Raw genomic sequence first — 16,463 nt, 5'->3', positions numbered from 1 at the left:
ATCAATTATAAACTATTCTGCACATTCTCAAATGGATTGTTAACTGCTCTATACTTTCAACTAAAATTTCTGGGGTTAAATTCAACACATTGCTGGTAAAGCTCACTATTCCCCCCCCCTTTTTTTTTTGTCTGCCACTGGACACTACATGCTGCATAAAGTCAGAGGGTTGTATCATTTTTAAAGCATTTAATCAGAACTAATAAAACAAAGACATTAATTCCAAATATCTAAATAACTAGCATTATTCATCTAGCATCGCCCGTGAGGAGATTTGGGGGGTACTTTTAGATTTCCAGTGTTGGGAGAGGGGGGTCGTTTTAAAGAAATTTATCTTTCTGGACAAGGAAAATATTCCAGCCTTGTCAAATATAGCAGCACTGTTGCTGCCCAGCTGCTTGATAGGTTGACGGTGAATTTTTCTAACATCACGAGCAGAAACTGATTTTCTTGTGTTTTTGTCCTTCCTTGGTTTGATGTTTCGATTTTCAACAAATGAACACAATGTTCTTTGATCTCTTCCAAGCTCCTTAGCTAGATCTACGAGAGATAAACCTTCTGCAAGGCCTGCAACAACACGTTCCTTTTCACTAGCTATCAATCGACCATTTCTAGGCATTTTGGGAGACCTGCAATAAAATGATACACACTTTAAATTACCAGAACTTTCAAAATATTTGTACAAATTCCACAAAAAATCAGGGAAAGAAGGCACCTTGTTATGCTCTTCCAGTGTACCAAATTTTACTTCTCTGCATTTCATAGCAATTTCAAAATTAAAAAAATATTGACCTACAATAAAACAATACACAGGGTTTATATACATATATATATATATATATATAATATTTGTTCATATTTTAAGAGTCCTTGCAAAATAAGGAAAATGTTCATTTCAGTGTTCATTTGTTTTCATTATAGAAAGTTCAATGAAAAATATTAGGAATGAATTAAAGTGAATTAAAGTTTATACATTTGTTTTCAATGAGCAGATGAGAGCGTGAAAGAGTTAATGCATTGTGTATGTGTGTGCTTTAGTGTTAGAGTGCATATGCTTATGACTGTGTGTATGTGATTTGAGAAATGTATTTAACTTTCTCATTGCCCAACAGAAGGGATGAGGTTCCTGTATGAAGTGAAAGAGGTACAGTACCTCTTTCAGGCTTGGAGCAGCTAAATAATACATGCAAACAAATACAGTCATAAGCATACAAAGTTTATTCTTTGGTGCTAAAAATTAAAAATGCTTAAAATCGTTTCTGTGTACATATCTCTACTACACATACACTTGTCTGAATTAATAAAAACAAACAAACATATTTGGAGCCAATCAGATGCATTTCTCTGAATTTATCAAATTTGCTGTTTTATCTACTGCCAATGCATAAAAAGACAGATTTTTTTTACGTCAATAAGAGTAGAAGCTATAGTCCACAACAGAGCTAACATCTGCTTTATATGCCAGCTTCCCTTGCCCTTCTGTCTTCCGTTGGGGAAGTTAAATAATACATCGCTGAGTTCATGCAAAACACACAGTCATAAATATATGCACTCTGACACTAAAGCACACACATACATTAACTTTTTCACATTGTCGTCTGCTCATCAAAAACAAATGTATAAACGTATTCATTTTAATATTCCTAACATTTTTCACTGAAATTTTTACAATGGAAACAGATGGACAGTACTTTTATTAATAACTTTTCATAATTCATACAAGGACTCCCCAAATATAAGCAAATATTTTTTTTTCCTATGTTAACCTCCGTTTTTAAACATATCTAAGCATTTTTCACTGAACTTTTTACAATGAAAAATGAATATTGAATCTTATTAATAGTTTTTAATCACATTTAATCTGTGTAATTGAGTGGGGAAGATTTTGGTTATGATTTTTCAGACCCGTGGATAATTCACAATCCTTTCATTATTGACTCTAGTGTCTTTGATATCTCGGTTAATGAATCCCTCTTGTTTTGTAAGGACTCTCAAAATATGAACTAACATTCTATGTGTTCCTATCTTTGTAAACTTCCATTTCAAACGTGAATAAAAATTTCTTTTTTGTGAATTTATGCTTTTGTTTGTGTTTATCCTATAACATTTATCTCACTCCCTCACATCTGAATATTACTTAAAACCGGTTTTCTTATTAAAAAAAAAAAAATGTTTCTCCAAAACTGGTTCTCTTCCAAAATCTACCCCCCTACCCCCAAAAAATGAGGACCTTAAAAGGAGTTCCTTCAAACCTATGTAGTCACCTAACTACTAATGACCAGGTGCAATGCCGCTTAAATTAAGTAATTTAACAAGAACCAGTGTGTCAATGATTATACTGTATGTAGTCATAGTAGTAGCAGCACAATAAAAGGAGAGTAAGTAGATAACATAAATAAATGAAGTAAATAAAGAAGAAAAAATTTTTAAATTATAAAAATTGTAATACAAGGTTTAAGATACACACAGGGGTCATCATTCATTTAAATTAAAATGATTTAAGTTAACCATAGTTAACTACTCCTCTCTTGTGTTAATCTGTTATTTTTTTTTCGTTTATTTTTTCTCATGATCTATTCCTGGTTATTTTGTTTTAATTGTTTTTTTAGTATTTTTACCAATTAATGTTTATTATATTTTTCTTTGTTTTTTTTTTTTGTTTTTTCTTTGTTTTTTTTTTTCAGATTTACCATTTGTAAGTTCTGAAGCTCTCTTTAATGCCATTTTGAAACTACCAAGAGCAGAAGAGGCAGCTTCTGAAAGATTAAAAAACCCCAACAAAACCAGTGAGTAAAATTTCTACACTTTTACATCTACTAAGGAGGTTATGTTTTATCTGTTGTTGTTTTTTTCTTTTTAACTCGCGTTCACTCCTAACTAGACATATCGTTACTTGGACGTAAGGGGCTACTATTTCGGATCATGCCTAGGAAAGATTCACAAGATATTGGTTTACGTTAAATTTAAACTTCTCCATATCGATACAACCAGGGAAGCAGGTAGCAGGAAGGGAATCCCAAAGTCTAGCTGTTCGAGGGAAGAAACTATTAGAATAGAAAGCTTTCTGGCATTTAGGGACCTCAACAGTGAAGGGGTGAGATTTTATAGCTAAGCGGGTTTATCAAGGATATATGTACATCGAGGGGACACAAATAATTTTTTTTAATAATACTGATTTTTAAGATATATTTAGGCATGGTTAAAAATTATTACTAGATTTGTAGTATAGGAATAGAAAAAAAAAACTATGTTGTTGGGCATCATTAATTCATTTTGAATTATGTTTTATCAGTTGTCATTGTGAAACATCATTAATTCATTTTGAATTATGTTTTATCTGTTGTCATTGTGAAACATCATTAATTCATTTTGAATTATGTTTTATCTGTTGTCATTGTGAAACATCATTAATTCATTTTGAATTATGTTTTATCTGTTGTCATTGTGAAACATCATTAATTCATTTTGAATTATGTTTTATCTGTTGTCATTGTGAAACATCATTAATTCATTTTGAATTATGTTTTATCTGTTGTCATTGTGAAACATCATTAATTCATTTTGAATTATGTTTTATCTGTTGTCATTGTGAAACATCATTAATTCATTTTGAATTATGTTTTATCTGTTGTCATTGTGAAACATCATTAATTCATTTTGAATTATGTTTTATCTGTTGTCATTGTGAAACATCATTAATTCATTTTGAATTATGTTTTATCAGTTGTCATTGTGAAACATCATTAATTCATTTTTGAATTATGTTTTATCTGTTGTCATTGTGAAAAATCATTAATTCATTTTTGAATTATGTTTTATCTGTTGTCATTGTGAAACATCATTAATTCATTTTGAATTATGTTTTATCTGTTGTCATTGTGAAACATCATTCATTCATTCATTCATTCATTCATTTCGAGTGAATTAGATGAGTATTGCTGGCACATGTTTCCCCCAATATCTTTCTATTTAGAATCCTTCCTAGAAGGACATTGGTTACTTACAGGAGGGACCATGTGACGGTTGCTGATGTATCGCTAAATAAAAGTGTTTCTGTGGAGCGAGTTGGATTTGAACTCGACACACTCAAGTTGTCAATTTATCTTGTTATTAACTACTGTCACTCCCTGCTGCTGCTGCTGTTGTTGCTGCTGCTGCTGAGGAGAAGGAGGAGGAGGAGGAGCAGCAGCAGCAGCAGCGGCAGAGTTCATCCTGGTCAGGTTAAGCTGGCTTTTTTCTAGCCTGCACTACATCCCCATCCATGGCGGCATATTTGCAGTTTTGGGCAAGATTGCACAAGATGATTAATCAATCGCAATTGCTACTACTGTACTTGCAATAACCCTTATCCCTGAGTGGCTTCCGGGCCTTGATAAGTGGTGACCACCATGTAAAAAAAAAAAAAAAAAAAAAAATTCCACCTTCAAATTTGAGAATCCAACAAACACCAATAAGTTGTTTTAGCCCTTATTGCTTGCAATACTTGCACCACTGATGCAGAAAAGGATAGAGGATTACATCTTAAATTAATTCTTCTAGGCGACAAGCTGCATGCCCGAACCATTGCAGATATCTATGCAACAAAACAGACATTAGAGACTTTGTATCAGGATGTCGACGGAGAAAAGCAGTTAAAACAAAGTTGGTCTGCTGGCAATGCAAGATGCAGAAGACATTATCAAAGACTGGACTAATACTTAATATAATTAAATCCTTCTTAAATAAGAAAAGAATCCAGGTTGTCCTTGATGGTTGTACATCAAAACAATATGATATAAATGCAAGTGTGCCTCAGGGGTCCAACTTTAGACCTTTATTATTCCTGATATTCTTAAATGTTGCTGACGACACTACATTCTATAACAGACACGAGGGGAAAACGAATGAACACGTATCCAAGGCAATGATGGGAACTCTAAAGGAAGACATCTAGTCTGTAGTGGAATGGAGACATAAATGGATGGTGACATTCCATGCTGCCAAGACTAAGCTTCTTTCCTTTAATAATTACAAGAAATCTTCTCAATCACTAATAGCCCTGGTTAATGATACATTACCTGAAAGTACTTCATTGAAACTCCTCGGCTTAACGTTCACGGGAAGATGAATTGGAACAGATACATTGAGGGTATTGCCAAAGCTGCTGCAAAGAAGACGAGCTCTCTCTACCATGCTAGAAAGTTACTTACACAATGTATAGAGCATTGTTGCGAATGTTGCATCTGCTACTAGTCTTTCACTCTTAGACATGGTTCAAAAGAGAGTTGCCAACCTAATAGGTCCCACACTGTCAGCTAGGCTTCAACCTCTGTCCCAGAGATGAAATGTTGCATCCCTTTGTCTGTTTTACAAGTATTGTACCCCTTCGACGTAAATACCCCTGACACACCCAACAAGCAGCAAAATCCCAACCCCTACACAGTAGAAATCCCCAGATGCCAGAAAGCCTTCTACTCTAATAGTTTCTGCCCCAGAACTGATAGACTTTGAAATTCCCTTTTGGGTCCCTACATCTTGCTGCTCAACTCCTTACATAATATCCCTGCAAATTATCTCCCAGATAGTAGTGCCCTACATCAAAGTGGCACTATGCCTTGTTTGGGGTGAAAATGCAATAATAAAAAAAAAAAAAAGGATTTCAGGATCCAGAAATAAAGGATGAAGGATTAAATTGTTAAGTGAAAGTACCAAATATTTATCAAGGTCCCTCTCCATGTTAAGAATGGGTTTCTAAATAATGGTGTTATTATTCCAGCGTGCTCCATAAACTGTAAAAGTACTGAAAATATGTTTTGACTGTAAAGAAACATGTATGTATTTATTAGAATTATTTAAATATAAATCATGTAATTGTAGAGAATTAAGTAATTTGAAAACAAGAATTTTATGAAACTTTGTAAAAAATTGGATAAAACACCAAAAAATAAATATTTAATACCCCCGCCCCCATTTTTTTCTCAAGATAAATCTTTTCTTATATTAAAAATTGACCTTGCGACAAAAACAAATCAACTTGGGTCTACTCATTTGTTTACAGTGTGCACAAATCAATCTGAAGAAACCAGTGCAGACTCAAATTCATCACTTTCATCCTTGTTTATTTCTGGCGTCTTTAAAATCTAATTGATCCTAAAAACTGCCGACTTCATCTGATCAACCACCTTCATTAGCCATATCTTGCAGCCATAACAGAGGATTGACCAGACAACAGATTGCTACACAAGTCTCTTGCTTGATATTGAGGTCTCCTGACAGCCTTACAAGACTCTAGCAGCCCAAACTCTGCCATTTGTTTGTTTATTTTGTTTGTTTGTCCGTTTACAACTTTCTGTTTAAGGATGCTTACAGCCTGCCTACATCTTAAATAAGATCAATTAAATGACTGAATTCAGCATTAAATGGTCCTAAATGTGCCAGGATATGAACATTAAAAGCAGAAGGTACACAAGCAAAATAACTAATGTATTGAAAATGATGATGTATTGAAGTGAAACTTCAATACATCATCACACTGAGTACACGTATGGCAGCACTCTTTCGGTTGATAATGGCAGAAGTTCCTTGAACTTAATCCATACACTCCTAATTCTTATAATCACACTAGAACCTGCTCTCTCCTTTGCTTTAATGGTATCACCCAGGTAATAAAACTTCTCGACAATCTCAATAGCTTCATCATCTCATTTATCTTCATCGTCTTACACTTTTTACACACAAACTTGTTTTCATCTTTCAAACTATTTGTAATTAATATATACTTATATATATATATACTTAATATGTGTATTCAATGGGTAGAAGTACCACAAAAAGATGAATTTCAACAGATAAAAAAGCAACTTTAGAACTGCAATAACAAATTACTAAAACCCAAATCTCGACGAAAGAACAACCAAACATAAATGATGCTAGCTGTTCGACTTCCAACTCTCTCGGTATCTACTTCCTCCCCATTGCACGAAGATGTGATACAAGATCAGAAGATGGGAGAACAAGCCAGCACACTAGAATTGGGACACTTTGATCTCTTAAAAATTGCCTGGGCAGTTCTGTCAACATTCTCTGGTGTGGGCACCTCAGGATGCTATTGATTATCTAACTCCACCTTAAAAATGGAAGGCATAGCTTGTGAGAGTGGACTTCTTATGACTAACCAGGAGTAATACTACAGTTCCAGAGAATTGTCTTCCGTTTTCCTGCTTTCCGGCTGACTACAATATGGTTGTCTTCAAGTCTAACGTAAATAAGTTCTTGATGAGCCGTTCCATATAAGTTATCAAATTTAACAAATTTTCATTACTAATGATTATTATATTGTCCAATTTCTACTGTACACTCTTTAACCCTTATCCTTGAGTGGCCTCTTGGCCTTGATAATGAGTTGATACTATGAAAAAAAAAAAAAGAAAACGTCCAATAACAAGTTCTAATTGAATCGTCCCCCTAAGTAATCCAAGTTTCAAAATTCCCACTGTTTACTATGCTAAAATCACAATGACTAATGTATACCTATTAACCCTTATCCTTGAGTGGCCTCTGGGCCTTGATAAGTGGTGACACCCTTGTAAAAAAAAAAAAAAAAAAAAAAGATTAGAGGTTATGGACAAAAGGAAGCTCATTACCAAATTAATTGTCGAACTTAACCAACTACTATCATGAAAAATACTTACTAAAAAGAAATTAAAAAAATAAAATAAAATGTGATTGTGGGTTGATAAAAAAAATCGAAAACAAAAACACAGTTCTTGAATTGCAATAACAAATGGCAAAAACACAAATCTTGCCAACAGAACAAAACAGACATAAATGACGCTAGTTGTCTGGCTTCCAACCCTCTCGGAATCTACTTTCTTTTATCGCTAGAAGACGTGGCAGAAGATCGGAAGATGAGAACAAACCAGCACTCCAGAATTGGAACATTTTTACCTTTTAAAAATTGCCTTCTGGATAATCTCCCCTGTGTTTCAATAATCTCACAAAGGTAACAAAGCTTCGCGACAATCTTCAATTACACGTCATCAAGATATATTTTCTCCACATCTGAGTTCTCATCCATCACCATTATCTTAGACTTTTTGCACACAGACTACCTGTAATAAATTTTTCTATTCTCATTCCTTGGTTGACATTGGTAACACTCTTAATGTTTGTTTGTTTGTTTTTTTGTTTTGTTTTCTTTCCAGATGATGCTGAGGTTGCCTTGATGAAGACGTGTAAAATGTGTTTGCAACAGGAATGTAAATACGTGTGCATTCCTTGTAAGCATTTCACTTGCTGTAAAAAGTGCAAAGATGACTGCCGGCAATGCCCGATATGCGAACAATATATAAATTTTGAAAATATCGACATACAGAATCTGGTGCAGGAATTTGTGAATTTTGATTTATAATTTTGGGAGTGGAGCCAAAACGTATACTCAGCATTGATTTGTTGGAAGCGATTTTAACTACAGTAACATTGAAATAATCTTTAGTAAATTTGACCTTTAACTTTTTCTCAATACACAAGCAACATTCCCTGGAAATCACTAAGAAACACTCCATCCCCTGTTAAGTGCTTAATATTTATCTATTGTTTTTAATTTATATAATTTTCATTTTATAAATAAAGTAAAACTTTGTATTTCTTTTTTATGGATGTCAAGCGCATGAGCTAACCCTATGATAATGTTGCATCGCGACGCATTTGATCAGAATTAATTATACTTATCCAAGTACCCTGGTCAGTGTAGTTTTAAGATATATCTGACTATAGAGGTCTATCTGAAAAATTCCGGGGAAAATATTACAGAAAGACAGAAACTACAATTATATGTATGTATGAGCGTGTGTAAAAATGTATCTTTTTGCATATACCGTCTATTCTTTATATATACCAAACTTTTTAAAGTGAAAGCTTGATGATTGTTAGCATTTTATAACAGAGCATATATAAAGAAACATTTTGCTACATTCCAAACACCAAGATTTTATTCATCTTATTAATCATAGTTTTAAAACAAAAAACTTTTGTATAATTATGTATAATTAAGTTTACAAGCCAAAAGCTTCTGTAAACTTAAAGAGAATATAAGTAGTAATGCCAACCAAATAAAAAAAAAGCTCAATACAACCAAAATAGGAAATAGAGCTTGTCATAAAATAACACAATTAAAGACTGTAAATTATAACGTTCCAAGGCAGTAAAATTAATTCCCACCACTTTTATGTTCCCTTACGAAGATTAAAATCAAGATATAATGGCACTATACATTATGTCTAGAATTCTTATTCTAATTTTGCTCAAAGTCCATTTAAATGACTTTGACTATAGAAGATGTCTAAAATTTAAGGCTTAAGCTTAAGGAGCGTTAAGAAAAAATTGAGATATTTTAAAATTCATAATTATCAGTTTATTAGTTTAAGAATGAATCCTGAATCCACATTCAAAATTCAGTATCAATAGTCTGATGATACTGAACTTTGAATAATGTCACAGTTGAAACATGTATGAACATATGTAGCCAATAAATGTGTGCATAAATAAAAGAATTTATATTCTAATACAGCTCTATCTATTATTAATCTTATAAACTCTGAAGTTTCATGAATTAATATCTAAGAAATAACAACCATACAAATACTAATATATAAAATTTTGCAATAACCAAGACAACAATATATCACAACGTGTTTATTATACAATGTATTTTTTTAATGTTGCAATCGTTTCATAAGGAGGAACGAAATATCCGGAAATATGTACAGGTTAAAATGTTTAAAAAGAAAGTAAGACTACAGCTTGATAGTGGTTCTGACATTTCCATCATTAATGTACAGACATGGAAGAAGCGATAGTACTACCACTGATCAGCTGCATGTAAGCCAGTTATACCTTTTTCCTACCTTTGTACCTGTGGTATTAAATACACTTGTTCCTTAAACCAACCTCGACTTGATTTTCTTCTTTTTACTATTGTGCCACGACACAACAGCTAGCATCGTTTATGTTTGGTTGTTCTTTCGTCAAGATTTTGGGTTTTAGTCATTTAACATGTACAATGTATTACAGTTGTATTTTGTGTCTGAAGATTAGCCATTTTGGAATATCTTTTAATGAAATAATGTTTAAGCTTGTCCAAATGGTTATGAAATGATTGTAACATACGTTGTATAATAAACATGTGATATATTGTTGTCTTGGTTATTGCGAAATTATAATACATATATGTTCCAGTATTAATAATTATAATTATTGAGCTTAATTAACTGGGTCAATTAATATTGACTCTGATTTAATTGGTATATGAACATTACCAGAATTTAATAAGTAAATTTTGGTAAAAAAATTATAAATATATAATCAACATCTTGGAATTTGAAATATAGATTTTTTTACATTAATTTTTATATATATATATATATATATATATATATATATATATATATCGTTCATAACTTTTACATTTTCAATGTTAATTTCAATTGGATCCAAAAATAATTCTTTTAACTTTGTGCTTGAAAATATTCACAGAAATACATTTTGTTTATATTTTCATAGTAAAGAAATGAAAAAGAAAAGTAACGAATTAATTAATTAATTTGACTAGTCAGGCTGGGGTACGTCTTTGCCTTGTCAAGCCAAAAAAAAGAAACAAAATACAAAGTTAAAAAAAAAACTGATAAAAAAATTGAAAATTAAATTAATTTTGCACAAACTAATCTTTCATCAAACTGGATAGACACGTTAATATGCAATGTATTTATTATTTTAATTGATATGGAATGCTTCTATGCCCCGTTTTTCAAAGCGCATATTTTTTTATTAGAACATATTCTTTTCAAATATATATATTTCAAATAAGTTTCTTCTTTTTTTTTTTTTTGACCAAAATATATCAATTGAAAAAGAAATGAATGAAATTTTGCCAGTTGAACTTAAATTCTTGTCTGCTCTCAGCAGTTGTTAACAAAATCAAAGAGTTCAACTTGCCATCTTCTGTGGTTGGGAGTAAGAAAATAGACCGAAAATGGAAAAAAAAAAGAAAAGGACAATGAATTTTTCTCACTCTTTATCATGAACTACTTAAATTCTTTTTTTTTTTTTTTTAAATGTTTATTTTTATAGAATTAATATTAAACTATCAAAAAGTGTTCATTTTTATTTAATGGGATGAGAATTGTCATTTTAATTATACATGTAGTAAATTTTGTTAAATATTACAAATGTCTCAACAAAATATGCTGTCCCAGTACCATCACACACACACACACACACACACATATACATGATATAATTTTTTAGAATTATAATTTACAAGAATTTATTGTTCAACAGTATTCTAAAAATATGCTAATATTGTTCAACAGGATACTCAAAATATAATAATATTTCTTTTTGAGTGTCCTTTCGAACAATGCATTCTTGTAAATTATAATTTACAATTATATATATATATATATATATATATATATATATATATATATATATATATATATATATATATATATATAATGTGTCCGTTAAGTATAGATTAATTTCTCTAGGAAATCTTAAGTGGGAGAGCTCAATGTGTAGCCGAGCAAAAATAAAAGTTGAAAGAAAAAACAACATGGGGACATAAGACTTGCCTATGTATGTTTTGAATTCGAGGGGGGGGGGCTACGTTTTTGAAAATTTACATGTCTCCATTTTCTTTGGTCTTTCTTCTTCTCCAAATCCTTTTTCATAATAAAGTTTCTTACAGTTTTTTGGGGGGGTTTTTAGGAACATACTTTTGTCTCTGAGGAGTTTTCAGTGGTCTTCCGCTATCAAACAAAACATGTGTAAGATGCACTAGATAAAAAAATAACTAATAATAATAATTGATAAAAATATTTGAGTGTGAATAAAATACATCGTTTGGTTTTTTAATGATAATTAATGGCATATATATATATATATATATATATATATATATATATATATATATATATATATATATATTAGTCAGATTTTTAATGGATGTTAAGTTTTTAACCCTAGATCTCGGTATTTACAGACCATTTTGTCGACACTTAGAAAATCGAAATACAGAATTATTTTATATTTCTTGGATTTTCTATAAGTACAACACATCAGGAGGAAAGTCCAAAAGGACTGTGTCAATAAACATCAGAAAATAAAAGAACAAATTATAATAAAATTCACATTACTAAATCATTTTTATATTTATTCAATTACTAACATAAGATTCTGTTTACTGTATGAATGCCATATTTCATATTTTAAAAATTGATTTTATAAAACATTTAACAAAAAAAGGAAAATGACTTTTGTGCTTAAATGAATTTAAATATTTCAAGATTCATACAAGACATTGTAGGATTGAGACCTGAGAGACTGCTTGAAGGTTCCAACGCATCTCCAGGGTAACACCATGTCCATTATGATGTTATTCAGCAATGTCCAAGTTTTGAAGAAAAGAAAAATCTTTGCTCTTGTAGAAGCAAGTAATCAGGAACTTATTAAAACATAATTGAATAAATTTTCAAAAATAAAAAAAATTAAAATTACAATAATATGTGAATTGTTTTGCTTTATTTTCCATTTTTTTGTGTGATCCACATACTTTAGGGAAATTGGGATCCCAAGCGATGTTGGATAGCCTTGCTGGTTTATATTGCTTATTAGATTCTACAATCTTTGCAGTCTTTCATTCTTAACTATCATCTCAATTCAGTCATTAAAAAAATGCTACCCCCTAAAAAAAACCATTATCACTGTTTATACTAGATCAAATTTTGTTAAATATTTCATCTGATAGTTTCCAAAACTGCAGTCCTAATGCCTTTCTTACTGTTTTTTTTTTTTTAACACGAATATTTTTTTAATTTATTTGATTATTTAGATTATTCAGACTACTGTACCCATCGTGGGTGTTAGTCTCACAATATTTTGGAAGATGTAACCGCCAACCTTCTTCAGATGCATCTCGTCAAACTCTGGAATATATATGACGAAATTGTGAATCCATACAGAATTTCAAACAACACTAGGTTTGAAATTCTCTAAATATTCCCATATTCCCTAACTCAATCTGTCCTTCATAACTCAACATCTAAATCAAACTATAAAATTATACAAGGAAAGCTATTCTTCTCGAGATATTAGTTCATTTCTTCAAGACAAAATCCAGAGATAAGAAAGAAAAAAACTTATCAATTTATTCCTATTTTGTTTGGTTCCTTGCTTCCAGAAAATTTCCATTGCCTTTAAGGGATGCAGCAGCACAAGATAATCTGAAATACTCTAAATATTCCCATGTTCGACAACACGCATTGCTCGGGACACAGTACAATCATTTTACCTTGTAATTTAATTTTTTTGTTTCTTTTCGCAATTTTAAACTTATGCAGAAAAAGAAATAAAATTTTTGTTGTAAGGTAGACAACTCTATTTTCTTTAATTTAAAATGAGTAATCTCTCTTACATTATTTGCGTTATACTTAGGAATGAAGTCAATATTTGTGAATGATCTTTCATGTAATCTTTTTTGACATCAAAATTTTAATATTTGCAGATATTACCTATTTCTTTTTTTTTTTTTTTTTTTTTTTTTTTTACAAGGTGGTCACCACTTATGAAGGCCCGGAAGCCACTCAGTGATAAGGGTTATTGTAAGTACAGTACGTTAGTGTGGAGATTTAATAAAGTGTCCACTTAAGGGGGCGGTTCATCAAAAATTTGTTTACGTTGGACTTGAAGACATCCAGGTTGTAGTCAGGTGGGAAGCAGGCAGACGGAACAGAGTTCTACAGGCATGCAGTTCTAAGAAAGAAGCTTTGTTCATGGAATCTACGTTTTGATTTAGGCATAGATAAAGAGTGGGGAAAGTTTTTGACAGTGGATTCAGCTAGACAAGTGTTTTTTGTAAAAGATTGGCGAGGGGGGACCAAAAATTGGAGTTCGGACGAGTACCTGCCATGGAAATAACGATAAGACAAAGATAGGCTTGCAATGTCTCTTCTGAGGGAGAGAGGTTGCAGTGAAGAGAAAAGGGCATCCCCCAGTAAGCCACAAAGTCTATTTTGTACTCTGTCAAAGCAGGATAGGCTGTTTTTAGCAGCTCCTGCCCAGATATGGCAGTATTCCATCCTTGGACGTACTTGGCTTTTATATAGATAGAGAATTGCATCAGTAGTGATATATCTTCTGGAGCGGTAGAAGGATCCCACCATCTTTCCAGCGACCTTGGCAACAGACTTGATGTACGTGTTCCATTTCAGATCAGGAGTAAAGGTCAAGCCCAGAAGCTTGTTAAAACATGGGGCTTCTAGACGAGAGCCATCCATTTCAATTGATGCCAGCTGGGGCACAGCAAATTTCTCAACTTTTTATCTTTGTTAAGAGAAATATGAAGAAAAATCAATAATGAGCCTATTAAAGATTTTTTTTTTTTATTAGTAGTGTAAGCTGATTTTTATTTTTAGGTGATTATTTAATGCTATTTATGAATGTTTCCTCTTATCAATTATCTTTGCTGGATTAAGTAATTTTTAAATAAGTTGTAGCAAAGTACATTGTTATATCTCTACTATTATATATAAAGTCACGTTGTGTGTGTGTGAGTTCTTTCCTTATAGGTTCCAAAATGGCTGAGCCTACCTTTTGCAAATTTCACACAAAGTTAATTTATATGTCTGGCAGTGTTCTTAGATATGTTTTGTACAAAAATTCATCCGATAAGAATCAAAAAGATCTGATCTTAAAAATAGCTTTTCTCTCTTATAAATAAATAAAAAAGAATAACTTTTACAGGGGAATATTTTACGTTATACCGGCAAGCAAGATAATAAAATTCAGAAAATCATTTCTTCTTTTAAAAAAAACATATTTATTTTAATCTGGAGATATATAGCTTAGTGGTAGAGCATTCGACGACAAATCAAATGATCCCCTGTTTAACTCAGGTGTACCTCACCATTTTATTTTAATTTTTTCGAGTTAATGAGTTTAATTTATGATAAAAGAAGTACCATTTAAAATCACTGCAAATCATTTCTTCGTTTGCATATTTTAAAACTAATCAGAAATGACTTTTCCAGGGCATTCATTGTCAAGCCCAAATACAGACGGAATTTGATGAATGACATTATCATTATTGTTTTTTTATTTTTATTTTTTTTTTTAAATTAGTCCACCAGGCAAATTATTCCTCATAATATATAATAATCAATAGAGGATTGATTCTATGATAATACATTCACAATCTGCATAAATTAAAATATGTTTAAGCGTATTGTATGACCGGGCAACGCCGGACTGCCAGCTAGTTTTTAGTACAGCAATAACAAATCAAAATTGGCTTGTTAGAAGCAAAGTTTTATTTGTCAATTAACATTTTATTTAGGACCAACTTTTAAAATCCATCTTATTTTTCTTTATGTATTAGAAGTAGAGCAAGTCTATTCACGGTTTCTTTGATATTAATAGCTTTTTTTGAATACAAAAGTACATAATTGGATATGTTTTTGATATGGTTTTCATCCGAAGTTGTTCTTAAAAATATTTACTTTTATTTGCAGTTATTTTTTTTTCATCATTTTCATTTTTCTACATAATTTATTTCATCTGAAAATATTTTCATATACTTTTAAAGCTAAATGTTTTACAGCTGTAATATTTTTATTTGTAAAAAAAAAAAGGAAAAAAAGAAAATGCATAAATAAAATTTGAAAAATGTAAAAGTTAGTGAGTTTTTCTATCATTTCATTTCGATGCACCATTGCTTGAAGTTATCCTTGATTGAATCACTCCAAGTCTTCTTCGACCTGCCATTCCCTTGGTTACCTTCAACATGTGTGTACATCTATCTAAATAACTAAACCTTGTTCAACATTCAAACTCCTCGGCATAACATGAATTGGAACAAATGCATAGAAGACATTGCCAAGGCTGCTGCAAAGAAGGTGGTCTCTCTCTCTCTCTACCATGCTAGAAAAATACTCACACCTGACAGTATCCTACATCACTACAAGGCCATCATTCACCCATGCATAGAATAATGTTGCCACGTCTGGGCTTGCGTATCAACCACTAGTCTCTTTCTATTAGGCAAGGTCTAAGTGTCCCCAATCTATATGCTCCAAACCATCAACCAAGCTCTAACCTCTGTCCCATCATCGCAATAATGCATCCCTGTGCTTGTTTTACAAGTACCTTAATGAAATGTGCTCCAATGAAATTGTGCCATTGACACCCTCTCAATGTAAATATGCCTGAGTAACCAGATAAACAACAAAATCCCACCCCTTCAATGTAGAGGTCCTTGATGCTGAAAAGCTTTCTATTCAGATGGTTTCTTCTCTCAATCTGATAGACTCTCGAAATCCCTCTCCGTTTCTTACTTCCCCGACTGTACCAACATGCAGAAATTTAAATGTAATGTGAACAGACATCTCGTTATCTATCTCCCTACTTACAGTGTCTCTGTAGGCATGGTC

The 16,463-nt window shown here is 31.8% G+C and overlaps 1 protein-coding gene across 5 annotated transcripts in view; it reads left to right on the top strand.

Annotated features, from left to right (window-relative positions):
- Positions 1 to 16,463, top strand: part of LOC145276799 (baculoviral IAP repeat-containing protein 7-B-like) — a 122,380-nt gene that overhangs the window by 71,377 nt on the left and 34,540 nt on the right. For 2 of the 5 annotated variants that reach the window (XM_080128113.1, XM_080128114.1), the window contains exons 6-7: positions 2,685 to 2,786; positions 8,184 to 14,734. In XM_080128113.1, coding sequence (XP_079984239.1) covers positions 2,685 to 2,786; positions 8,184 to 8,389 — 308 coding nt within the window. In that variant the 3' untranslated portion in view covers positions 8,390 to 14,734. Of the gene's footprint in view, positions 1 to 2,684; positions 2,787 to 6,037; positions 7,648 to 8,183; positions 14,735 to 16,463 lie in introns of those variants that run through there. The other 3 variants (XM_080128116.1, XM_080128118.1, XM_080128117.1) reach the window with 2 other exon arrangements.

Source organism: Euprymna scolopes, chromosome 5 (genome assembly GCF_053919585.1).
Source record: "Euprymna scolopes isolate OS-2025 chromosome 5, ASM5391958v1, whole genome shotgun sequence".
Classification (NCBI taxonomy): domain Eukaryota; kingdom Metazoa; phylum Mollusca; class Cephalopoda; order Sepiida; family Sepiolidae; genus Euprymna; species Euprymna scolopes.
Note: the sequence above shows the minus strand (reverse complement) of the source record. Positions and strands in the feature narration are given on the sequence as shown.